The following is a 26518-nucleotide window of genomic DNA, read 5'->3' on the forward strand; positions in this document are numbered from 1 at the left end:
TTAAAATTCACAACGTTCATCTGTTTTGGTATTTACATGGAGAATTAGTAAAAGGTAACTAACACTATATGGGTTAACATGACTATTAACCATTGACTAAAGCCGTGTATGTAAACACAATTATGTGGCCATGCAAATCAGCACAATCTGCTTATTCTCTGATCTTGCAGCCTGGTTGCTTTCCAGATTTTAATCTTTCATTTAAAGGGAAAAAAATTCTCCTCCCAGTGTTTCCAAGGTGTGTTGCAGCTAGCTGATAGCATGGACAATGAGGAATCCAAGCACCTCTTTCCTCACAAATTGGAAGTGATTTCTGCTTTTGTACAAAGTGGGATGGAGGGGGAGCACACAGAGATGGGGAGATTTCTCTTTTCCTCAGTACCAAAAGTATTAACTGCCTTCTGAATGCCAAATCACAAAGACTTCCCCACTCCTTCCTGTGAGCCAAAAGCCCCAGTGTCTATTACCTAGCTGTTGAAACTTCTAGAATGAGCTATGCATTTTCAGGACAAACATCTCCAGCACACTGAACATGGATAATTCTGGGGCAGCATCACATGCATTTTACTTAATATCTAAATACGTAAAAGGAAGAGACTGTGCTTTTATATCTCTTCAAATCACTAGAACCTAGTTTGTTTTTAAATATACTTAATTCTGTCGAGAACTTCCAATCTGCTGTGTGGGAACATTGCAGAAACTAGGAGAAAGTGTTGTATAATTTAGGTCCAGGTTGCCAAGAAGAGGATGAAGCATTGACTGAAATAAGCACTTTGATTGAAGGAAACAAAAACACCAATGCTCCCCAGGTGAAAGTAACAAAAATATCGTTAAAATCCTGGACACAGTGCACGTTCCAGAAGAAACAACAGCTTTACTTATTTTTTCAGTTCTCTTTATTGGCACTTATTTGGAAAACCAGCATAAATATTTAATAGAGAAGAGACATGTTGACCCACACACAATATAACTACCGTAATTACCTTTCTGTTCATGCATCTTTTAAAAGGATTGGCAATCAGATATTGAGGCCCATTCATGAAAAATGAGATAAGCAAGATAAAAATCTATAATTTTGCCTTTATCACAGAAGAATGAATGCACAGTAAGTCTTTGGCATATGGCTGAGATTATAAAATAAAGCCATGCTGTATTAAAGCAAGCAAGCAGATGTTATACACAATTTTGTCTGTCTGCCATTGGGAAAGGTAAGCATGAGTCTCAGAACTTTATGAAAACTGATCTGTGGAGTAAGGAAGCTCAGTTGACAGTTGCAATAATTTAGATAAACATGGAGAGTCAACAATAAACCATGTTCACAGTGTTTGAGCTAAGAGTGAGACCACCACATAGATTCCATATCTCCATATTATACAGGAGAAATAAATCCTTAGTCCTCACTCATCCCAGATTCTTCACATCTTCTGTTTCCTAACCTTGTATGCTGCTGCCCTGTCAAAGTTCTTCTCTGTGAAATAGCCATATGACAGGGTAGAGAACTACCACCATATCTTGTTTTAGGAAAGGCTCACTACATTCAGTGCCCACCTTTAGCCCTGCATTACAGTTTTACTGTTTAGGAAGGAAAAGCTTTGCTTCATTATTAAGCCCTTGGGGGCTGGCAGACTCTTGCTTCTGTCTTGGGAGTCTTCTAGGTTTGCTATCATGGTGCTTCTGGACATACTAGCTTCTTTCAAATCCATTATAGGAATTCTCCAACATATCTAAATTGATCGATTCTACACTTGTGATCAATAATTTTTCACTTTATAACATCAGAAATCTCTTTATGCTATGATACTGAGGAATTGGAGGCTGCTTCTACTGAGTTGCTATTACTCTACAGAAGAGATTAAAACACGGTATGTGGTCACATAGCAGAGTTAAATGTTCATGGATTATCACTTCAGTCTGGACATACTCACTCAGGGTCCCTCCTTATGGCTTCCTTCCTCTCCAACTAAAACCCATTGTTAAGACTCTACCGCCTCTAATTTTCTTATCTGAAGCATTTAATTTAGGGATTTTAGCATTTCATGCACTGTCCCAACACACTATTAAAGTTCCTTCTGTGGGAAAACAGTGCTAGGAGAATGCCTATCACTCTAGATAGTCACACAGGGGGGAAAAAAGGAAGCTGGTGATTTTGGCAGGCAATTTTTTCCATGTTAAGTCTGTATTTAGTCACACCAGCAATTATGATTACAAATAAAATGTAACATATGGACAATTCATCCATTCTGGTTCTTTTCATCCAATCAGAACATAACATTGATTAACAGCCAAACAAATTAGGACTTAGGCACCAATTATATGTTGATACCCACATTTACCTTTTAAAAACAGCAAATGAAATACCCAAAGCTTGTGGAGTAAAATTAATATTAATCAACTGATCCATTGATTAGCTTGACAAAAAATGACAGAATCCGATCCAATAAAGGCTGTTACCTAGATCAGCAACATTACAAACTAGTGACAACTGAAAAGATGTAGTTTAAAATGCCTTGTTTCCTCTTGTAGAATAATATATGTATTTGCAATTTATTATGCCAATCAAGATCTATTGTAAGTCAAAACATGTATGCAGATATTCACATATTAAAGAGAACGTTTGGAGTTTAAACACGAACTGTATTTAGTAAAATGTCATACAAATCACTATAAACTTCCTCAAGGAACTACTATGGAAGTTTTCTAGAAATAAAGACATTTCTGGAAGTTCCTATGAGGAACAGGATCAGATAAGAAACTCAGTCACACATTGTAGAACGTTGTCTTTTTGCTCTCCAGCTTGGCTGTTTACCCTCCAGCAGAGGAGTAATAAAGTCTCAATTTGTGGGTAATTTAGCTGAAAAATCTATGGGCTTAAATGGAGATCTGGAATTGGAAAGTGAGGCTGGAGAATCTCTGGTGGTGACAACTTCAGCTGGTGAATCACGGGAAGAGCCAGCACTGCTTTGATTGCCGTCAAGAGTACCTGAAGTCAGACTGAAAAAAAGGGGAATGTAACAGGAGGATATGGAAAATACAAGAGCAGCATTTTTGGGGCAATGCATTAATTTAAATAGGTTTATTATTCAACATCTTTAACATATATATGTGAAACAACTAGCTTTAAACATGCACTTAACTGTCTTTTAAAGTGACCTAACTATAGACTCTAATTTTACCTGATTGTCACTAAATAGGGTTTCATGGGACTTACTGCAGCTTGAATTCCAGGAAGGAATTTTACATTTTAAATGATATTAAACAGGTCCTATGGAAAAATAACTGAAATATTGATTGCTTTAAGATATTAGGAGCAGGTATATTGCTAATGCAAAGCAGTCTAATTTCCACAAAGCAATCATCTGCATTTTAATTAACCAAAATGAGATATTCTAATTCTTACTAAATTTCAGATGTTTAAAATTCTGGTTTTGATTAGCTATTAAGTCGCTTTAAAAGCAAGTATTAGTCATCTTCAAAAACAGTTTTATATTTCATATAAAAATACAAAGAAGTCTACAATAATTTTGCTCTCCAGTCAAACCATAATATTTTATCAAGTAGTTAATTCATTCAGCTGGCTCAAAGAATTGCTTATACATTAAAAACTGTCAGACAATGGAACATATACAAATAAAGAAATGACACTCATTCAGCCAACTCTATCATCATTTTATCTTCTATTACAGGAATTCTCCAACTGGGTGCCCTGACAACACAACTGCCAGCAGGCTCAGTGGCAATGGCAACTTATACCGCACAATATGTTGTATTATTAAGGCCCTACTTAACTTCCAATATTGCGGAAATTGCAGATTCCGCAATATTAGGCTTCTACCACAAATTTGACAGCTGGAGCTCAGTCCCAGGCGGCCAACAGGGAGCCCCCTGGTGGCTGATAGCGAAAAATCATGGAAAAGTAATAATGGTCTTTATTATTGTAAATAATAAGGTCCATTATTATTTTTCCTCAATTTTCTATGGCCTGTTCGCAACTCGGGCACAGTTTTTTTACAACCATCCCACAATTCAAGTAGGTGCTTAAGTATTAGGGAAAAAGTGCATTAACACGTATCTACCGATTACGTTTTACAGTATCTATCATAGCAAAATTATAACTATGTAGGGTTATTACTATTATTTTCTCCTCTAAAAAACATTCAAAAAAACAACTTCACTCTTTTCTTTAAACCAGATGTTCACTATAATTTGCTGCATAGTTCATTTTCTCTATCTTAGCACAGTCACAGTGCATATGCAGAGAGATCAGACGAGCATTCCCCAAACGTAACTAAGAGCAAGAGTATAAAGAAGTGACAATTTGCATTAATCTGCAAAATTAAAAGGCAAATGATCTTAAGATCTGAAGCTATTTGCTCCAAAATAGCCAGTCATTGGGGGGTCTAGTTACGAAACATGCTTAACTCCCATAAATGCTAAGCATACCAATAGGAGAACAGAAATCATTTATCTGTTTTTGAAGTCCTTAAATTATAGGCACTGGTACCCAAATATCCAGTTTTTTTGCAATACTTACCTGGATATGCTGCAAAAATCCAAGGCTTATTATATATAACACTGTTTGACTTCAAGCATGCCCACCCATGCCTGATGTCTAGAAAAAGAGACTGAAAACATTTGAGCAGTTTCTGATGAAAGTTACAAGGCATCAGTAATGCTTACCATGCACCAAGGTCTGTCAGATGTGAAACTTCAGGAGAAAGCATGCTAGTAGTTCCTTGAAAAAATCTCTTTGGCTCATCTTCAGTATCCATTTCACCTTTAACAAAACCATGCAATCAGATTCATATTATGCATTAACACTTAAAATACAACTCTGTCCAGATTTAGAGGGATCATTAGCATAGCCACTTTAGATAAACTTCTATCTTAGATCTGGCGCAGATGAAAATAGATTGTGACACATTCATACACATTCTTAACATTCAGGTGTTTTCCCCCTTCTCTAAAATACATATTAATTTGAATTTTCCAAATACACCTCAAGAATGGGTGGGATAGAGGTGCTTTACTATGCCACAGTAAAGATATTAACCTAAATATAATTAAACACTAACCTCAAAGGATAACATTAACAAAGAGACACAGACAATGACAATTTGAAATGCCCAGTGGATTAAAACTGTCAACCCCATTAACAATTATTAATTTGAACGTGTAACTACTACAAACACAAATATTAAAATATTTACCTACTTCTTAGTTTCATTAATTGAGTAAGCAAGCGCTTTGAAAGTCAGTGAAAAAGCATCCTCCATTCAAATAATTCTTAAATTATGGTACTGAGATCCTCTCCTCAACACCCCCCAATGTAATTTGTAAAACTCCATCAATAACAATAATTTATTTTCTCATTGAAGTCCATTTTGAAATACGTGCAGTTCAAAGGGGCTGGGATAAATGAGAAGGGAAGGTCTCCCAGCAGCAACTTCCAATTCACAGATTCTCTCATAGAGAGAGAGATGCATCTCAAGAGTGTTTCACACACAACCTGGCCCACCACATTCCCTTCCTTCTATGGAACAGTACAGCTTGGTTATCAGTACTTGAAACATCACTTAATGAGCCAAAACGTTACTGTTATGAAAGTGAAGGGTGAGAAAGCTTTTAAAAACAGATGCAATACAATGACTGTTGAAATGGAGGCTAAGAGAAGCAAGTGTAGGTGTACAGACTGAGGCACACCTTCCAAAACTTAAACAACTTTTAAATAAAATTACAAGATGAGATGGCTATGTTTTTTCTGGGCATCTAGATGTTGAATTTTGAGGCCTGTAGTGAATGAGAATGCAGAGGTTTGTATACCTATAACAGGGCTCAAAAAAGAACTAGATAAGTTAATGAAGGATAGGCCCATCAGTGGCTATTAGCCAGGATGTGCAGGGATGCAAAACCATGCTCTAAACTAAAGTTTCCCTAGCCTGTTTGCCAGAAGCTGGGAATGGGTGACGGAATGAATCATTTGATGATTACCTGTTCTGTTCATTCCCTCTGAAGCACCTGGCATTGGCCACTGTGGGAAGACAGGATACTGGCCTAGATGGACCCAGTATGGCCATTTCTGTATGGTTACCAAGAAAACCGTATGCTTGTGATTTTAACTCAACAGCATCTCTGTGCTTCAATTAACTGGGACCTTTCTATAAATGAATGGAATTGTACCAAGAATTCCTTAATATCTTTATATTAGAGATTCCATTGGTTCTTTACCAAATGTGTAATCTTGCATCAGTGGATGGGTAGTAGGACAGAGTGACCATTTTAATTATAGATTTATTGAACAGTTAATTTTTCAAATATTATACTTCAACAGTCCAAACTCCTGGCCATTTCTTTATAGCATATCTTTTGCTAAAACTCAATTGTTTCCTAGCAAGTATCAGTCCAAAAACAGGACGATCAAGAAAGCTATTTGAACGATTTAAAAGTTAACAATTAGAAACACATGGTGTACCTTTTCTTTTCATTGGCCCAAGAACACTTGGGCGAATGCAGTGAATAGGACTCTGACTTCTCCTGCTAAAAGAGTATAAACAGTATATTGGTACATGATAACTGGCATAAATAACATGAAAAACAACTAAAAGTGCAGAACAAGCATGTTCAGTGCAAGCTGCTCTGTTTAAGGCCAAACACCAACATAAAGGGAAGTAGACAATAGGGATAGCCCCAACAAGAAAATATTTTAAAAAACAAACACAAGACATGACTGACCCTTAAAAGTTTAACCACAAAATACTTTTCCAGAAAGCCTGGTTTACAGACTGAAATCTTCAAAAAGCATTCCCAACATTTCCTCTAATACAGACATCTATGTGAGCCAGCAAGTTTCTCTACAATGTACTTTTAGTGCTTGCATCCAACTAAACCCATGAGCACACAAACCTGGTCAGGTTCTCCGACTCCTACTAAAGGTGGGTCCATGAGTAACTGAAAGTAAGCCACCCCTCTAAACACAAACCTAGCAGAGTGCTGTCCTTTGTGAGGCTGTAGATTAGTAGCAGGACTAGTTACTTTCATCATCTGTTTGCATTATGTTGCGGACAAAGCACGGAGAGCCAAAATATTTGGTCTTGCACAGACTGGTGAAGACTGTGAATGACCCAGGAATTTCAGGACAGAGAAGCAGCCCTGGCCACTGGTAAAGAAAATTAAAAATGCCCAAGGTCCCTGCAGTAACAGTCATTTCTGCCAGAAATACAAGGTCACTTACAGCAACAGATCTGGCAGTTAAGTTCCTTTTCACCTGCACTCAGAACCATACTCTCCACAGCCCAAATAGCGTCTTCCAACAGCCTGACCACCCAAAAAAGTTATCCTATTTCTGGCAACATTAAATTAAGGTGTGAGAAAGACAGTAATAATAAGCCTCTCTGACAGGCAACCCACAACACCATGAGGCCATGATCTCTAATTGGGTCCTATAGATGCTATTATAATTTAAAAATTTAAATGTTTCCTCTTAATACTTTTTCTAATCTACACAGGCTGGTATTGTCCCAGTTTCAAAACCTGGGAATTAATTCATCATCATCTTTTAATAGAAGTTCATTCTACTCTGTATGTGATTATGTGCTAAACAAAACCTACTGAAAAAATCTGATACAGGCTGCATTGTAACCCAGCTTCCTGATGTCAGGAATATATATTTTGGTACTTTATAAACTCTAGAATTTAAGTTGTATGGATTTACTATGCGAGTTGGAGATCTGAATCACCAAAAACATGGTTTAGATTGACTATGTATCAGTTAAGTCCTGATATTTCAGATGCCTCAAGTGAACAATCCGTATTAACAGTATGCAGAGTCAGTTTTACAGACTTGTACGTACTTTAAGAATCGTCTTGTTGGACTGGGACTAGGGCTTGGAGGTAATCCACTGCTACTCACCAAACTTTGCAAAGACGGTGAGAAACATTGCTGAAAACAAAATATATTGCAATATTTAAATATAAACATCATGCTTCATTCCCATTGCATCAAACTAATAATTCTTGACATACAGAGAACTAGAGGGACTTGAGGAACACAAGTAGGGCCTTAATGAGAGAATTTTACCATTTTAAAACAAGCACCTCATCATTCATCTAAAATGACTACTTGAGCTATTTGACTGGGAAGGTATCACTTTTGGTTAAGTCTTGAAGAAAGTTCTAGAACAATTTAGACTGATTTCTCATGTACATACAGAGTGCATGCAAGTTGGTAGTATTATATTGATCAGAATATGTATGTATCTCTTTACCTTGGAACAAACCAACTGATTTAGTTCCTAAAAACCCCACTTTCCCCCAAAGAAAGGCAGACAAAGAATATGGCTTTTATTTATCACCAATGTACCAACAATTTATCAATAAATATACCTACTAGGTATTGACATTTATGAGATGTTCTGTAGATAAATTCATGGGATGTACAGCTGTTAGCGTGCCTTTTTAATATTTTAGTTTTCTGTCTGCAGTGAATGCCCATGTAGAAGTCAGGGATATGGGAAGTTTCATCCTTTGCTAATGTTAGTGCTAAACAAAATCCTAACTATCAGTACTCATGAAGGAAGACCTCTACCACTTTATTTTTCTTACCTTCCCTATTCCTTTGGTGGGTGAAGGAGCTGGAGAAACTGGGACAAAGTCTATTTGCTTGGGAGAGGATGATTTCTCAAAATCATTGTCACTCTATAAGTATAACAGATCATGTAATTACAGCCAATTGCTTTAATGCAATATTTTCAAGGGCCAGGATATACATTAAATATTATACAAAGCATTGCTTTGTTGTGGAATGGAACCACATGATGCAAGTCAGCCTCACAAATGGCTACATGTAAGAATTTGTTACTATGACTACGTAGAAGACAAATTTCATACTTTTGACAAAAAAAATAATGTTAAGCATTATGTGCGATATTGAAGTATCTATAAAACAGAAAGATATAGAAGTGAATAGAACTACCTTTTGACACATCAGGAAAAACTATGTCCAATAGCTGTAGTGACAGCCATGTGTCATTGAGCTACTGGTGATTTCATACCTTATTAGTACAAAACTTGTTATAAAGGCAGCAATAAAAAGTGTGTTACTAGACAGAAACAATTTGATGCTGAACAGCAAGCCTAATCTGTTTGATTTTCCTCTAAAAGAAATTTAAGATACTATGGACAACAAAATGCAGCAATATGAAATGTCAGAATACTGAAGACAGAAACTCAAATCTAAAGCATAAACACATTACCAGGCTCAAGCTTTCCTCCCATGACTGGCTGATCTGCATTGCTGTTTGCACTTCCCTGTAAAGAAGAAAAAAAAAATCCATCATCACTGGCCTAGAGACACAGAGTTTAGGTATTCTCATTTGCATACTAACACTCACCGTTCATGTACTGTTTCTCTGTTCATCAAATCCATTCCTTCTTCCTGAAAAATATTAATATAACAGAGAAACAGTTAAGAGTTGTTTTATAGAGCTTTCTTTTGCTAAAACGATTCAGACAAACTCTTCCTCTTCAGGTCACAATCTGGATGGGCATCTCATCTCATTCCATACACCATTAGCATACCCAGTGAGTGTGCAACTTGTGCAGAACAGAGCATTTTACTGATGGTTAGCAAATTGTTCCACATTATGGAATTTTTTATTGTTTCTTCTAAAAAAACTAAGAAATTCTACAAAAAAAAAACTTGTTAAAATGTATTAAGATAGCAAAACAAAGCATTTTTTTTAAAAGAAAAATAAATTGCATGCACAAACTTAATTCACTCCTTGTATGTATGCATGCATTACAATACTGTTTTTAAATACACAAGCATGTACCATTCCTCAGAACTCATTCAATGCATAGATTGGACAGTGTGCAGTGAAACATGGTAGGGATCCACTTATTGAACAGAGGAGGAATAAATATATGTTAGATGATTCATCCACTGCTTGCTGGCGTCCTAGGCATTGAATGATGCAGTCTATGTAATTGAAGACTCTGAAGAAGGTTTTTTTTTAAAAGGCACAAACGGATGCTAAGTGCCTAACACCCATTAATGGGTTTGTCAAGCTCCTCCTATCGTAATACATATTTTCAAGGAGTGCAGCTTTAACTCTGACATCTCCTGATTTAACTTTAGCCTTCAGTGATTCACAAACTATTTTAATGGAGTTTTTATATGGAATAATTACTATGACTATGCAAAAATGTAGGACTCAAATTCCCCAAAATCTGAAAGTTAGCAAACAATTACTATACTATTTTATAGCTTGAAGTTTTAATAGAAATACAGTGTCAAATATGAAGTAACATATATTGTGCCATCCCTGCACCTCCCTTCCACCCCATTTGTGTGTACATATTAACATTAGTCCTTTCCTATATTAAGAATAAAAGGAACTCTCTGATGACTCCTTGTCCTTGTTAATGCTAGTAAATGAATAAATTACACAATAAAAATGAAACAGGCAGTACATTTCTTCAGGATTACTATGTGCCTCAAGTGTTTGAGGAGGCAGGAAGCTGGAGACCAAGTACCTTCAACCACTTGCAACACGTACCCTGGAAATATAATGCCTGGAGAGTTAAATTACTTTTACAAAGTGAGAAAAATAAAAGTCACAAGATTTACAAGCATTTGGAAATCACGTGTTTTCCAAAATGAGACTTTAAAAGGGAGCCTTTCATATGGCACAGCTTTAACTAAACATTTATTTTAACAGCTTAAATCCCTATAACAGAGTTTGTACTATTAGAGGTTTCCTTCTGGAAATTTACATTTTATGATTCTTCCTCTTCTTCCAAAAGAAAACCAAGATAACTGTTTTTGTATTAAATCTAACTGTACTTTGAGAAACAGGCTTGTATTCAAAACAGAAGTGCATTCTTACTTCACCATTTTAATGCACTTACTGCATTAATACATTTGGGGAAGGTATGGTAACTGGGGTTTTTTGTTTTTTTGTTTTTTTAACAAAAAGTGGACAACTCAGCACCATCAATGTTTCACAAGAAGGAAGATTAGGTGGTTCAGAAAGTGTGAAGTTGTGGGACTGTATACCATTATCCTGATATCCCTCAACTTCACATTAGCTTGTCAGCTTTGAGAGTCTCCAAGCTTAACATGCAGCAATCAGCAGCAACTTTCTTACCCTGATGGGCGCTGCACCCAACTGCTTCTGTGCTGAACATTGGTATATCTCCTGTCAGTTTCTCTGACTGATTAAATACAGTGTGCCATGCTGCACTACACAAAACTTTTAGGTTTGCCCGATCATGGAGACTGAGATTAGAACACCACAGACTCCAATGAATATCATTTATGGTTATGCACAATTCAGTTGGGAGGAAGGCAGACAGTATATCTGAGCCCAGAAAAATGCAGCTGACTAAGTTCTAGATTGGAAATGGGGCTGCAAGAGATAGGGACGACCAGCTTTCTTTGTGGGGAGAAAGATGTCTGATGGCTAACCACTTTTATAAACAGAACAAAATCCTGGTTTCAGTATAATATATTAGGACACATTCTATATTTTCTGTAAACTTTTGTATCTCTGGAAACTGATTCAAACTGCACCTTGAATTGACACATTTTTGCTGAACACTCTTTACAAATCAGCTATTACTTCCAAGTGAAGTCATCAGTGATCATTAGTAGGATACACCAGCTTATGTAAAGCCAATAAAGCAATCTTTCTATGTCTTATTATTTACAAAACACAGCTAGAATAATCTCTTACCTGTTTGATTTGATGAAGGCGGCTGCTAGGAATACGAACAGGAGATGATGGCACCAACTGCAAAACAAACACCATACAGCTGAAACATTTTTAAAAACTGCAAAATCAGGAAGGTTAGACACTATTTTTTTTTCTAATATGTTATTTCATTCTCAAAAAGATAACAGCCACTTCAATATCACCAAAATAGCATCTAACACACTTTGCATATGTTAAATGCAATACATTTTGCATACAATTATAAGTGTATATTAGTTTTATAAGTGAGAGCACTAGACTATTTCATTATGAAATTGCTCAGCTTAGAAATTACTCCTAATTATTGCGTGCCAACCTCCATCCCACTTCAGTCTCACACTACTAAAAACCCTCACCTTCCACAAACTGTATTGGCAATACTGGCCACCCATCGTGGTTGCAGCAGCACAATAGGTAAAGTAGCATAAGCACTTCCATCTTAAAGCTGTTGTACGTTGCTCATAATGCTAAAAATAAAAATCTATTGAGCAGGAGTTTTCCAGGGCTGGTCTCTGCCTGCAGATGAATATTTTTGACATGGAAGAGCAAGAGAGATTCGGCCACTGAAGTGTAAGGAGAGTGAAAATATTTCTCCAGCTCTTCTGCCCTCAACAGCTTAAAATGACAAAGTTAAAATAGGAGAGTGAAACGGCTTCTCTGAGTAGGAGTGCCTTTGAGCACTCTGTTACCATTTTCTCCCTTGCTGCTGCATAGGACAAATAAAAAACAAAACCCATAAACATTTTCTATTAACAAGGAAAAATCTGAAGGATCAAGTACAAAGTCAATCTGGCAGAGACATAAACCACACTCTAGGGACTCTAGATTCTTTAGTTTTATACTTGAGTTGACTGCTAGTTTGATAAAAATGATAAACGTATTAACTCCTAGGTATTGAGCCAACAACTTACTGTAGTTCATCAAAGAAAGCAAAACTTTCATGATGATTCTCAGCATAGACATTCTCAAGTTGTGGGACAGGTCTTACTTATTAAATCTTTTTATTGGAATTTCTTAATCCACCACTACACACTACAATTAGTTACAAGCAAATTTATGTTGAATCAATTATTGAGTCATTCTCTTTCCCTTACCATTACACATTTGAGTAATTTATGGTGCTCATGACCATCAGGGACCAGAAGGCTTAGGCATGAATCACACAGTTCTGCTAATGACCTATTTCTTTTGAACAAAGATCAACCTTGCCACGTTGTATTGTGGCTTTGTAATGAGGATGAGAGTTACAGGGGTGAGGGCTTCATTCTTTCAGACTGCATAGAAACTGCCAGGTGAAAAGTAAAGGGAATCACATAGTATAAATTACATGCACTTTCTAGTAATTAAACTCCACCCTGCAGATAGTGGGCTTCCTCAGTTTCACACAAAACATTCCTTAAGTTTTCTACAAGTCCAAAGCTACAGGATGTGGATCAGCATTCAATCACCAGCTAGCTGTATCCTACTTCAATTAGTGCCATGGAGAATGCAAATTGATCCTCCTAGAAAGACAAGGTGAGTGAGGTCATAATATCTTTTATTAGATAAACTTCTGTTGGTCAGAGAGACAAGCTTTTGAGCCAGACACAGCTCTTCTTCGGAGATCCTCCTGTTTTTAGAAAAGTCACACAGAGAATAGAACTTTTACTGTTTGCTTTATAAACTTGGACTCCATACACTCAATCCAAGCAGCATGCACTACTTGCTTGGGGAATGAGCATATTTAAGAGATGGTCTCTCAAGACAATAAGCTGAACACAAGACCAACAAAACAGCCTGCTCACAACTAGTCCTGGAAGCAGGACTCAATCAACAAAGAATTAAAGGAAGGTAGCGTAATAAATGCCAACAAACATTTCCACAAAAGCATTAATGGTAATCTGGGTTACCACTTTCAACTCTGAAGCTCCTGGCTGGTGAAAGATGCAAAATCCTGCTACTAACCTAGAACTTAAAACCACTGCTCAGTGCAACTGACTTCACAAATTACTGCCCAGCATCTAATTTTCATTTTCAAGTTAGCTGGTCACAGAGTTCACAGAGAAAAGTCTCCAGTTTCAACTGTCAACTCAGTGCTCTGAACCACTCACTCTCAATCATCACATTTTAGGCCAGAGAACAGACCAGAGAGTTATGAGGAACACCAAGGTGAGGGCTCCAGAGGTGGAGGAACCAGTTTCCCATTATAATCCTTTGGGCTGGGTTTGAGAGGAATTAATGGATTCATGTCAGGGTGTCCTATCCACCCTGTGACCTTTTGATGTTCAGACAGCAATAGTATCAAATGTTAAAGCTGAATTCAAGCATTATGTAAACGTCTTGGTCTTCTCTTTTCGGATGTATAGTGCTGGTTTAGTTGTTTTATACACTGGAACTTAGAATTTATTTGGTTTGTTATAAGAAAAAATGATTGAAAGAGTTTAATAATAAATAAGAGCTCCTTTTGGACTTCAATACCACTGAATTTTCAAATAGCTACAACTGTGAAAGATTTTCTTCCATCTGCAGAGAACCGCAAGACAACAGCTCATTTATCAAATTTGGACCTGGATAAGTGGAATACATTTTTGTGACCTCACAGCTTGAAACTCCTATGTAGAAATGTAGCTACTTGCCCTGAAAAAGTTTCAACTGGTACAGAATACAGAAGCCCACCTGCTGAGCAACATAGGATGCCACGAGCATATCGGCTCAGTGCTCTATTTCACTGTCTCCTAATGACCACTCCAGACTGAATTAATGAACTTGCAATTTATTATTTACAGTTAAAAACTATGAACAAAACTCTGGTCCTAATAATCTGGACGAGCCCACTGAACATAACTCAGGGCTGCCGATGTAGTCCTGGTTAGTATCTGGGAACTGCAGCCCAATATGCCTGGTCTAAGAGTGTGTTCCACCCTCAGAGAGACGATGGCTTGAGGTCTGAGAGCTGGAGGTGGGTGCAGGCAAAGAGATCAGGAGAGGTCAGAGGGTGTTGCAGTTAGCCTCCTAGCTGTGGTATCTCCACACCCACAGAGATGGGACTGGAATTTTGTATGGAAGCACAATCAAAGCATGAGAAGCCCTGATTATAATTCTAGACATACTCCGAACTGTTTCTTTAACAGCACACTAACACAAACTAGGCAGACAGTGTTACTGACTGCACCTCAATCAGAAGGAACTTAAATCTTCTTAATATGCCAAAAGTGTTAATATAGTATTAAAAACACATTGACTACATGATTAAAATTAAAATACAGTCACATTCTCAGACCCACTTTTCCCTCACTACTAAAATTTAATTTGCATGAAAACTTGGATGAACTTTTCTGAATTCCAAAGGTTAATTTTATGAAAGGAAGAAAGTACTTTTAAAAAAATCATTAAACACCCCATTAAAGTTAACCCTGTTTAGTATTTTTAAAAAAACATTTCCCCATGCAACCTAAGACTATACCTACATCACCTACTATTCTCAACCACTGTAATAAGCCACCATATGATGCAAGTTTCTACATTACTGGTTCTGCCTTAGAAAAGTACATTAGTAGTGCTTTAATGCACACCCTGGCTGGTTTATTAATAGAATATAGCTCCTTCATGTTACGCTTCTTTTTCAAATCTTTTTAAAAACACAAGTTTTAGGGTTTTATGCAATGTCCGCTGAAAAAGATTACTTCATAACAGAACAATAAGAGTGCTAGAAAAAAGGATGAACACTACTCTTAATAACTTGCTTTTTTTCCTTTAAAGTATTCTGGATTAGTTGAGTCCCATCTTTATAGACCTGAGATCCAACGACATTTCAGTAGCAACATTGATTAGCTACTGATCTGATTTTTGTCCTAGAAAAGGGGAGTTTAATCAGCAGTTTCTGGCCACCTATTGTCATCTGGAATCCTCTGGTAGGGGCAATTTAAAACTGCAATTGCCCCCCACTCCCTCCTTTGCTTCTCCCATCTCTTACTTTGCCAGCAATGATGCTTCTCTTGGGAGCTTTAAAATGTTAATTTTACTTAAAAGCCAAATTGGTAGCCCTAAACCATACCCCAATTCAGCCTACTTCATATCAAAACAGGCTGACCCACTTAATCAGAGCTGTGGACCTTCACAGCCACACTGTTTCTAAGGGCATGTCTACACTACAAACTTAAGTCGACTTAACTCCACATACAGCCACCACAGTAATTACTGTGGTTTTTCAGGTCAACACTACGCTCCTTCTGTCAGTAGTACAGTGGTACACTACCCTCCATCTGTCAGTAGCACCAGAAGTGCTTGCACTGACTAAAGAGGGGCATCATTGAGGTCTGAGAGCTCGGGCTTGCAGCTCCCCACTGAGCTCCCTGCTGGGAGCTTGGCTGTCTCAAGGTGACAGTCTGAGCTGTGAGCCCCATGTAGGGTTCACAGCAGGGAGACAACCAGCCTTTCTTGACAATTTCACGGCTGCCTCAGGCTCAGAGAGAGGGGCTCACAGCTGAAGCTGTGAAATCAACATGAAAAGCTGGTAGGCTCCTGCTGTGAAATTGAACATGACAGCTAACAGCACGCAGTGTCTACACAAACACTGTGTCACCCTAATTACACCGACATAAGCACTATGCTTCTCATCGAGATGGAGTTAATATGTTGGTGTAGTAGGGCACTTATATCGGTGGGTGCAAGGCTGTAGTGTAGATACTGACATAGTTAGGTCAAGCTGCCTTATGTTGAACTAACTCTGTAGTGTAGACCAGGCCTAAGACGATATATACACAAGAAGAAAGCTGGGAATAGTTATTCTGCACTGGTTTCTTAGGGCAGTAGCGCCTCTGGTGAAGATGCTCTATGCCGACGGGAGAGCACTCTCCCGTCAGCATAATTACTCCACTTCTGCAAGAGGTGGAAGCTATTTTGGCAGGAGAGCATATAACTTGCATTACTCGGGGGTGGGGGGTGTGTGTGTCTTTTTCACACCTCGAGCAATGTAAATTACATTGACTCAAGCGGTAGCGTAGACGTGCCCTTAATGCAAAATAAGAGTGTCCACATAGGAAAATGGTGTAGAATAGCTGTTCTGCTCTAAATTTAAACCCTAGCTAATTTCCTGAACAGAAAAGTCCTAAAGTGAACAAGGAGTTGCTTTAGGGTTCCCACCTCAACCTTTTAAGTAAGATTAACACTTTAAGATTATCAGTTTATGACAAAAGGCAGGTTGAGGGGAGGGGTGAAGGAAAGAGGAAACTTTATCGAATGGGATTTATAGATTTTAGATTCCTTTTAAACTAATACCTTTAAAATAAAGGGTAATATTAAAGATGTATCTCCACTGAAACAAATTAAATGCTGATAGTATGAATTTTTTTTTCTGATGAGCAGAATCAGCTGTGCATTACTGACAGCTAGTGAATTGTTCTAACATCAAAAAGGCCCAGTTAGCTGATCTGAATGGGGCTTGGAAAGACAGCATATAGCGTCATACTGTACACTCAAGTGTGCTCCACCATACACTACAAGGACTGCATACATCTTAACCAACTCCCGTGATTTCTGAGCTAGATTCCACCCAATTCCTACTGTGCATGGCCAGACTGGTAGAGCATAATAAATGGGGGTGAGACACTCCTAGTGTATGGCACTCTGAAGGTGTAAGGAAGGATGTGAGATCCCCAGCAATACCAGATGTGCATGACTGGAGAGAGGATTCTTCAGCTGAATTGGTGACCTGCTTTAGACCTCTTCTCTGGCCATGATGTAGGGCTATTGGCCTTAATAAGGAGTACATTATGCCCTTTTCCTGCAAGGCTACTCTGCTCCCAGCCAGGGAAATGGGCTCTCAATCCAAAAAACAATTACGTGTTTCCTTGCCTTTCACAGTTCTTTCTTGCTTCTTGCATATACTCTCAATTATCATCTCTCCCTTTCCTGGGAAATATCTGTCTTTTACTAAGTAAGCAGATACCTCATTCTCTGGAATATTTTTACTACTGCTGTTGGTGTGACGGTCCATTGCTAACAGTCACTTTTCTTCACTCCCCAACCTTGTTTATATTGCCTGCTTCATCTTCATGTTTTGGGTCACTTCTGAGGGCAACAATACCCTTTTCTAAACCACTGTAGATCTTATTAAAAAAAAAAAAGTAACAAAATCAAAAAGGTTAACTTCTATGAAGTACATGAAATATCTTTAGTTCAGTTAATCTTCAGGACAGACTAAGGAACTAGATCACCCCACTTGCGCCTCTTTGGCTTTGTATCCAGGTCAACCGAAAAAGAACCTTAGTGTTTCAAAACTGTTTTTCTTAAAGGGCTACTGCCCTCTTTGTAAGTGCTGACTCTTGCTAACCACTGGTTAAGTGAATCTCTTCAATACCGAAGTAAAACCAAGTGAACTGCTGGAAAGGAAAGCAATTTATTTTTGGTCTGAAAGCAAGGATAGAAATTTCAGCCTAAAATTTAACTTCAAACAAATGCCTGAATAGAAAAGGCTTCTGACTAAATGTTTCCTCAACCATAATTACAGTGTTACTGGCACTACATCATGTTTTGTTTCTTAAGCGGCAGGCACATTGCTTTTATGTTATGCTCATCTGTTGAGGCCTTTAAATAAAGGATCTCAAGACTACTACAAAAACAAATCCTCTCCAAACCAGTTGTTTGGCCTAGTTTTGAAATGGAATTTTAGTTTTTTTGTGGGCGGAGAGGCTGTATGGAAGGGGTGGACAGGAATTAAAAGTTATCTCCACTTAAAGTAACCCAAATAGCAACAAACAATCATCAAGTTAGCATATGTGTGAGCATCTTGTATACTGTATGTAAGAAAAAGAGAAACTGACATTAACACAAGACACTCCATCCGTCCAGTACATTAGTTGTGAACCGTATGCAATCAACATATAACTACATTTACGCCAGTTTCTTAAAGTTAGAACACATTTCAGGAGAAATGTAACAGTTTTCGGTTAAATTTTTTAAATCTAGGCAAAAATTCCTCTTGGTTAAAAAAGATGAGAACTGTTTTTCCTTCCCATGCCCCCGAGAAATGCATCAATTTATGTATCTGTGGTTCTTTCAATATGGTCAAGAAAGCCTTTAATATGCCAGCACTGACTCCAAAATACTACTGGATCAGTCCAAACCACCTTTTGACCATAACTCAGACTATAATGATTTACTTAAAAGAAACACTATTTTAAAATAGAAGTTGCATCTTCTTTGGGTTCATAAATAAGTATTGTACTAAATTTTGAGGCAGACATTTACTAACAAAGTCATTTAAGTTTACAAAATTGTGATAGTGGAAATTTGTTAATTAAGACTGGATGGTTTTCTAAGATATATACTCTAGTTCAAACAGGCATTAATTCAGTGAAGTCCTATGGCCTATGTTTTACTGGAGGTCAAGGACAAAAATATTTCAGATAAATTATCATAACAGTCCTTTCTGGTTTATAATCTACGATGCAATATAAATGTAAAGTCAGTGGATTTATTTAAAAACAAACATTCAAAGCAGAGATTATTGAGACCTAAGAATAACTGACTGATACTTCTGAATATACCAATTCTCTTTCCAAATTGGTCTTCTTATCCAATCTTAGAACATCTGCTTAAATAAGTTATGAACTACGTTGTCTTCAGAATGACACAAATGTGTTTTGTAAAGCTAGCTGATCTTTAAAAAGAATTTCACTACAGCTGCAAAATATGTAGTGTTAATTTTCAATTTACACTCCTATCTTTAATCCTGTTTAGACCCAAAGAACAAGCGGGCAACATGTTTGCGCTAAGCATTTTCTTACCAGACTATGACGATTCATCACTGTTGTACTGTTTCTGCGGGTTCGCAAAATGTTGGCCTGGAACACCTGTGAATTATCACTGTGAAAAGAAACACTTGTCAAATTTAAGAGCCATTTCCCTCTCCTTCACCTCCTAAAAAAACACACCTCAATATAAGCTATGTAAGTGTGTGCTTTCATCCTCTCTTAACCCAAAGTCTCTCTCCCCAAAACAAGTTCCAACTACCACAGTTAATGACATTAATCATGCTGAGTCCTCACTAGAGTGGCTGCAAATTTTGTATGGATATGTGTCTTCTGTGGAAATGTATGAGTTTAGAGTGTGGCTCTCTATATGCAGCACCAAACACAATTCATTCACTAGAATTTGAGACTACGCATAATCAATAGATGGACTGACGCAAGCCTCAATACCAGTGGTATCAAAGACAAATCACACTGCAGGTCAGAAGTTTTGTCACTGGGAGCACATTATAAGTTACAACCCCTCTTCACCAAGGTGCTGATACAGCACTCAAAATGTTAAATTAAGCACTCAGTATATCCATTTAGAAAGTCCTAATTATTTTTTGAAGTGGTATCTCGGTAAAGATGAAGAGGAGGTTACTTACCTGTACTGGAGATTCTTCGATATGTGTGGTCCCCATCTGTATTTCAGTGTGGGTTATGCGTGCGCACCATGTGCTTGGAGCCGGACAATCTGAAAGTAGTGTCCACTGATCCACGATCACACCCTGGATCACCTCATGCCTCTGACCAAGGGATAAAGAGAGGGCCCTTTCCAATTCCCTCTCTATTGTGAATCAGAGGCAATCCAAAGCAGAGGAGGAGGGCAAGTAGTGGAATACAGATAGGGACCACATATCTCAAAGAACATCCAGTTACACGCAAGAAACCTCTTCTTCAAGTGATGGTCCCTATTGTTTTCCACAGTGAGTGATTAACAAGCAGTAAATAAGAAGCGAGGATGTAGACCACGGGTTCTCAAACTTTTTTTGCTGGGCCCCCACTTTGAAAATATTGCAGTTAAAGGCACCGAAGCCTTTCAAAAAGCGTTAAGTAGGGTGACCTTTGGAGCAGGGCACCCGGCCAGCAGTCACCACTCTCTGGCCAGCCAGCTCTGAAGGCAGCACCTCTGCCAGCACTAGTGCAGAAGTAAGGGTGACAACACCATACCATCTTGTGACACCTCCACAATAGTCTGGAGACCCCTTTTTGGGTCAGGACCCCCAGTTTGAGAAACACTGATGTAGACAGTAAGGTTGAGCAAAGGAGTCATCAGCAGAGGAGTCCTGGACTAAGGCACAGTATGTCTCACAAAAGTGTGAATGGAGCCCCCACCTGGCTGCTTTATAAAAAGGGATACCTCCTGAAGCAATGCAGTAGTTGCTGCTTGTGCTCTCATTGAATGAGTTCTTATTCAGTGGGGAGCAGGGAAGGTTTGATAGTTAATAGAGTAGAATGTAGACAGAGATCCATTTGGATATCCTCTGAGTGGAGATTGCTTGTCCCGATTCTTTCTGCTATAGTGATGAATAGTCTCTGGGACTTCCTGATTAGGCTTGTTTTGTGTAGGTAAAAGGCAAAAGGCCCACTAGACATCAAGAGCATGGAGTCTCTGTTCCTCTAAGGAAGCATGCAGTTTAGGGAAGAACACAGGTATGTGGATTGATCGGTTCAATGAAATTCAGAAACAATTCTGGGCTGAATGTGGGGTGTAAACATAACAAAACCTTATCTTTATGGAACACGGTGTCAACAGATTCCACCATCATCACTCCAAGCTCATCAACCCTTCTGGCTGAGGTGATGGCTAAAAGGAATGCAACCTTGATGGAGAGAAGGGACATGGAGCAGGAAGATAGGGGCTCAAAAGGGTGGCCTTGTGAGTCCTGAGAGAACAAGATTCAAATCCCATTGAGGAACAGGCTTGTGAACAGGTGAAAAGGTTCTGATTAGGCCTTTTCAAAATCTGGTGGTCAGAGGGTGAGTGAAGACAGAGTAACCCTGAGAAGGAAGATGGTATACATTAATCACTGTCAGGAGGACTCAGAAGGAGCTAAGGGATAGGCCTGATGCCTTTAGAGAAAGCATACAGACTAAAATGAGAGGAGTATCTGCATTTTCTGGAAGAATGTTCCTTTGATGTGCCCAAGAAGAAAAACATCTCCACTAAGTCCAGGTCTACACTACAGACCTATATCGGTATAACTGCATCGTTCAGGGATGTGAAAAATCCACACCACAATGATATAGTTATACCGACCTAACCCCCCATGTAGCTAGCACATCGACAAGAGAGCTTCTCCCACTGACATAATCTACCTCCCCAAGGGGCAGTAGCTACATCGAGGGGAGAAGCTCTCTTAAAACTGCCTAGTGGACTCCTTCCTACTATTAGAAAGTATGTCTCATATGGCTGTGGGACATGACCATTCTAAGGAGGATCATCCAAAAACCAAGGCCTGAGGTAAAGTGAACATGGATTGGGGTGCTTGATCTTGCCATTCCTCTGGGTCAGTAGCTTGGGAAATGTTGGGAGATCATCAGTGCTCAGAATGACACGCGCAGGAGATCTGAAAAATAAAACTGTCTGAGCAATAGGGGGAGATCAGGATAACCCATGTCCTGTCCTGATGGTAGGAGCAGTAGCAGAGGGAATGCATAGTTCAGGTGATCTGACCAAGGAAAAAGTAGAATATTGCCTGGAGAGTTGTGACCTAGGGCTCGTCTGGAGCAGTATGTGACACATTTTCTGTTTGTTACGAAGGTGAACAGATCCCTGGATGGGATTCCCCATAGATCAAAGACTTTGTGCAGTACCAAGTTGTGGAGTTCCCACTCATGGTTGACTGCAGAATGTCTGCTGAGAGTGTCTGCGAGCATATTTCATTTTCTGGGAAGGGAGGCTGCTGATAGGGTGATTTTGTTGCCAATGAAAGACAATGAGACCAAAGCATCTGGCGTGATCGGTCACTACTGTGAATACTTTGGTGAAGACTCGGGGGATGAGGGGGAGGAGGAGGGGTGTCTCTATGCTGAAAGAGAGCACTCTGTACTGAAAATGGTCGAAGCCCATCATGAATATGAGAAAGCATCTGTGAGTGGCATGAATATCTACATGAAAGTAGACATCCTTGATATCGAAAGCTGTAAACCACATGTCCTTTTCTAGGACTGGTATTATAGAGCCCTACATGACCATACAAAACCTGAGTGAACTTGAATGAAGTGAATGGGGTAGCAGAGGTTGAGAATCGGTCTTCATCCATCCTTCTTTTTGGGTATAAGGAAAGAGTAAAAGCTGCTCTCTTGCTATTGAGGAGGGACACGTTCTATCACTCCTTGCTCTAATAGGGAGTCCAATCTCTTGCTTGAGAATAGTTTCCTGAGAGTGTTCCTTGAAAGGTGGAGGAGGCAGGGATGCAAACTTGATCATATAGCCAGAGTGGATGAAGTTCAGTACCCACTGGTCTGTTGTCATTGTACTCCAGGTGTTGAGAAAGAGTGCTAGACGACCGCCAAATGGTGTGTAAAGATGGGGCAATGTTGGGCTTAATGCCTCACAACTCTTGAGATCCTATCAAAAATAGTGCCTTGCCAGTGGGGTTGTGATTGGGATGCTGAGCCAGTTGCAAAAGATGTGGGGAAGAAGGTCCTTTGAACACTTTGCGTTTTGTGTGGTGGTTCATAGGTCCTCTGATAAAAAACTTGTTGAACCCATGGGTCCAGGTCTAGATGACTGTCGATGGAATTTCTTCACAGGGACAGGTGTATATAACCCTAGAGAGCGGAGGGTAGCTCTAGCATCCTTCAAGATGACTCATCTGATTGAATAACTGTAATTCATTGAAGGGAAGGTCCTCCATGGTATTCTGGACCTCATGAGAGAACCCTGACACAGGGAGCCATGACCTTCTGTACATAACAATGGCTCTGGAGGATGTATTAGTGGCATCGACTGCAGATTGGAGAGAAGTCTTTGTTACTAGTTTGCTTTAGTCTATCAAAGCCTGGAAACAAGCTCTGTCCTGTTGTGGAAGTCTGTCAGTTAATTCTGCAAACTTGGGTAGTTCAGAAAGTCATACCTGGCCATTAGTGCCTGGTAGTTGTCTATCCTGAACTGGAGGCCAGATGATGAGAAGACCGTTCTGCCTAGTAGGTCTAGGTGCTTACCCTCCTTGTCCACAGTGGTAACCCTCCTTGTCCACAGGGGTGTTGCTGTCTAGCCCTTTCAGAAGCTGCTTGAACCACCAAAGAATTGGCAGAGGGGTGAGAAAACAAGAAATTAGCCCCTTTGGCTGGCACATAAGAGTTTTTCTGCCCTTTGGGGGGTGGGAGCACAATGGCTAGGGTGTGCCAGATCTTGCTGACTCCATTACAGCTTCATTAACAGGGAGTGCTATTTTGTCGGATCCAGATGGGTGGAGGATGTCAAGGAGCTTGTGTTTGGATTCCTGAATATCCTCAAGAGGAATCCGTAGTTCACCCTCAACTCTACAAAGATGATCCTGGAACTGCCTGAATTCTTCTGGGGGGAGGGAAAGAAGACATAGGGGTTACTGCTTTGTCTGGACACAAAAATAGTAATCTTGCTGGTTCCAGTGGAACTGCCAGATCCAGTGCATATTGTTTTTTCTCCTCTGAAGGATCCTGGGGTGATCTGACCGCCTCCTTCAAGGGGAAGCAAGAAGAGACTCCTTATCGACTCTGCAGGGTGGGTGTTAGTTCCAGGACCCACAATGTGGCCAGCAGGAAGTCTCGAAAGGGAGAAATGGTGGCCCCCACGACATGAGGTGCCAGCAGCGCCAAGCTAAACGTAGAGTTTGGTCCCAAGTTGGTGTAAGTCTTTTGGGAAATGGAAGATATATAGGGTAAGGAAACGAAGGCTCCTTGGGCGGATCAGTCTCCTGATGAGGAGAAAGCTGAGTTCTGTTCCATAGGTGATACTGTTGGTGCTACTGAAGGAAAGCTGTACCTCGGGGAAGGAGCGGGTGATAAACTTCTCCGAGTGATCGACTCCCCAGGTGGTGTTATGACATCTCTGGAACGAAACGGACCCAATGGAGGGGATTCCAGATCAGGGGGAAGCGAAGATGTTCTGCGGAGCAGCATGGGACCCAGGTCTCTCCAGTGTGAGAGGAGTTGTCTTTGCCCAGATCATTGTAGCTGGAGAGGGTGCTATCAAAGATGGTGCCAGGGGTAGGCAGTGAGCGGTCTATGTCGGTGCCAATGGAGCCTGAGGTTTGGGAGGTGCCAAGAATGATGGTACCTACAGATCCCATTTTGGTACTGATGGAGCCCATATTTATGGGCTTTCTTTTCAAGCCTCTGGGACTTAGGACATGCTAAGTCCTCTTGGGATGAGGTGCCAGGCTTGCTCAGAGCTGAATCCAACTTCTTCTAAATGGATTTCGAGGAAGACTTAATCTCATGCATATGAGAGTCCTTCCTGGGTTCCTGAGAAGATCTCGCCAGTGGTTCTGTAGAGGTAGATTATCTGGCACCAGTGTTGGAGACTCACTCCTTGCTGAGTTAGGCCAATGCAAATGTTGGTGGGTGGGAAGTCCCAGCCTGGGTCCGATTGAGACCTCAGGCCCTTTTCCATGAAGTGTTTTTGAATGGAGAGTTCCTACCCTTGTCAAATATGGCTGGGGAATGAGTGGCAGATACTGCACCTCACTACGATGTGTGCTTCCCCGGGGCAGTACACAGTGCTGGTGGTCATCACTGACTGAGAAGGATCATGGGCAGGAAGTGCAGAGTTTGAAGCCAGAGTCCTGGGCATAGTCTAGTACCAGCACGGGGCAGGGGGATGTGAGGGGAGGGAGTGTTCCCCCAACAATTAATCTAGCACAAAAAACTATGAAAACACTAAAACTATAAACTGTACAAGATGCTAAAAACTATTTACAAATCTAAATCTTATCTTAAGGGATGAAGACGAAGCTAAGGACACAGAGAAGTTCCAACCTGGACCATGCAGCAGTAAGAAGGAACTGGAGAGGCGGTCAGTCTGCCTCACCTTTTATCACCTCGGTCAGAGTCATGAGGTGAGCCAGGGCACATGCACAGACCAACGGACATTACTTTTAAATTCTCCAGTTCCGGGTGCATGGAACACATGCATAACCCACAGTGGAATACAACAGGGACCATCACTTGAAGAAAGGGCAGATTAATTTAAGATTAGTGGACTGGATTATTTAATGCAAAATGCTCTCTTTTTAAATATACTCTAGTAGCAAGTTTTTCTGCCATTCCCTACATTCCTGATAGCCAAAACGTTGCACTTTATGAATAATCAGACTGTATGAACTGAACACATTTTTACAGTAATTAATACTATAGTTTAAAGCCCAGTCCTACAATCTGGTCCACATGCCCACACACAGCCCCACTGACTTCTGAATGTGTCAACCTGATTGCGAGATTTGTATCAAAGTGCAAAAAGCCACCTACTTTATCTTTTGCTATCTTAACTAATTTCTGATCTCAAATGGATGGACACAACTACCACCTTATAAGAAGCTTTTCGTCTTTAAAAATACAAGCTGGACAGTGGCATTAGCTTGTTCTCCAAGGTGGGAACTGAGCTGTAGTTCAGTAGAGAAATTTTCAGAAGCTGAAACTCTCATAGTTCAAAATGCTTGTTGTATCTGTTAGACAAAAACAACTTTAGAATATTTTTAGTTTGTTCAGTCATACGATCAGTTGTCCTTTAAAAAATTGTAAAGATTTAAGATTCAAACAGGGGTCGTTCCATATTGATAAATTTAATAATCTAAATGTTTGATGATGACAACTATTCCAACTGTAGTAAACAACATACAAAACAAGAATTTTACAGCATTACAATTTATACACCCATTTGTCTTCCAATAACTTTCAATGACATTATGTTGGAAATTAATATAAAATAAAGCTACTAAATAAGGCTTTACATTCTGCAGGAAAAAGCTAGTATCAACTTGTTCACAGAAGCTATTTCAGAAACTTTCC

General features: G+C 39.4%; 1 protein-coding gene across 4 annotated transcripts in view; it reads right to left on the minus strand.

Annotated features, from left to right (window-relative positions):
* Nucleotides 1-878: 878 nt before the first annotated feature.
* Nucleotides 879-26518, minus strand: part of LOC102937554 (P2R1A-PPP2R2A-interacting phosphatase regulator 1) — a 28732-nt gene continuing 3092 nt past the window's right edge. Inside the window, exons 2-10 of one of the 4 annotated variants that reach the window (XM_037909219.2) lie at nucleotides 19517-19595; nucleotides 11733-11789; nucleotides 9387-9430; nucleotides 9249-9303; nucleotides 8599-8691; nucleotides 7848-7936; nucleotides 6470-6534; nucleotides 4678-4774; nucleotides 879-2991 (exon numbers count right to left, since the gene is read on the minus strand). In XM_037909219.2, the coding sequence (XP_037765147.1) occupies nucleotides 2832-2991; nucleotides 4678-4774; nucleotides 6470-6534; nucleotides 7848-7936; nucleotides 8599-8691; nucleotides 9249-9303; nucleotides 9387-9430; nucleotides 11733-11789; nucleotides 19517-19595 (739 nt within the window). In that variant the 3' untranslated portion in view covers nucleotides 879-2831. The remainder of the gene's footprint in view (nucleotides 2992-4677; nucleotides 4775-6469; nucleotides 6535-7847; nucleotides 7937-8598; nucleotides 8692-9248; nucleotides 9304-9386; nucleotides 9431-11732; nucleotides 11790-19516; nucleotides 19596-26518) is intronic. The other 3 variants (XM_037909220.2, XM_037909222.2, XM_037909221.2) reach the window with 3 other exon arrangements.

Source organism: Chelonia mydas, chromosome 9 (genome assembly GCF_015237465.2).
Source record: "Chelonia mydas isolate rCheMyd1 chromosome 9, rCheMyd1.pri.v2, whole genome shotgun sequence".
NCBI classification, from domain to species: Eukaryota; Metazoa; Chordata; order Testudines; family Cheloniidae; genus Chelonia; species Chelonia mydas.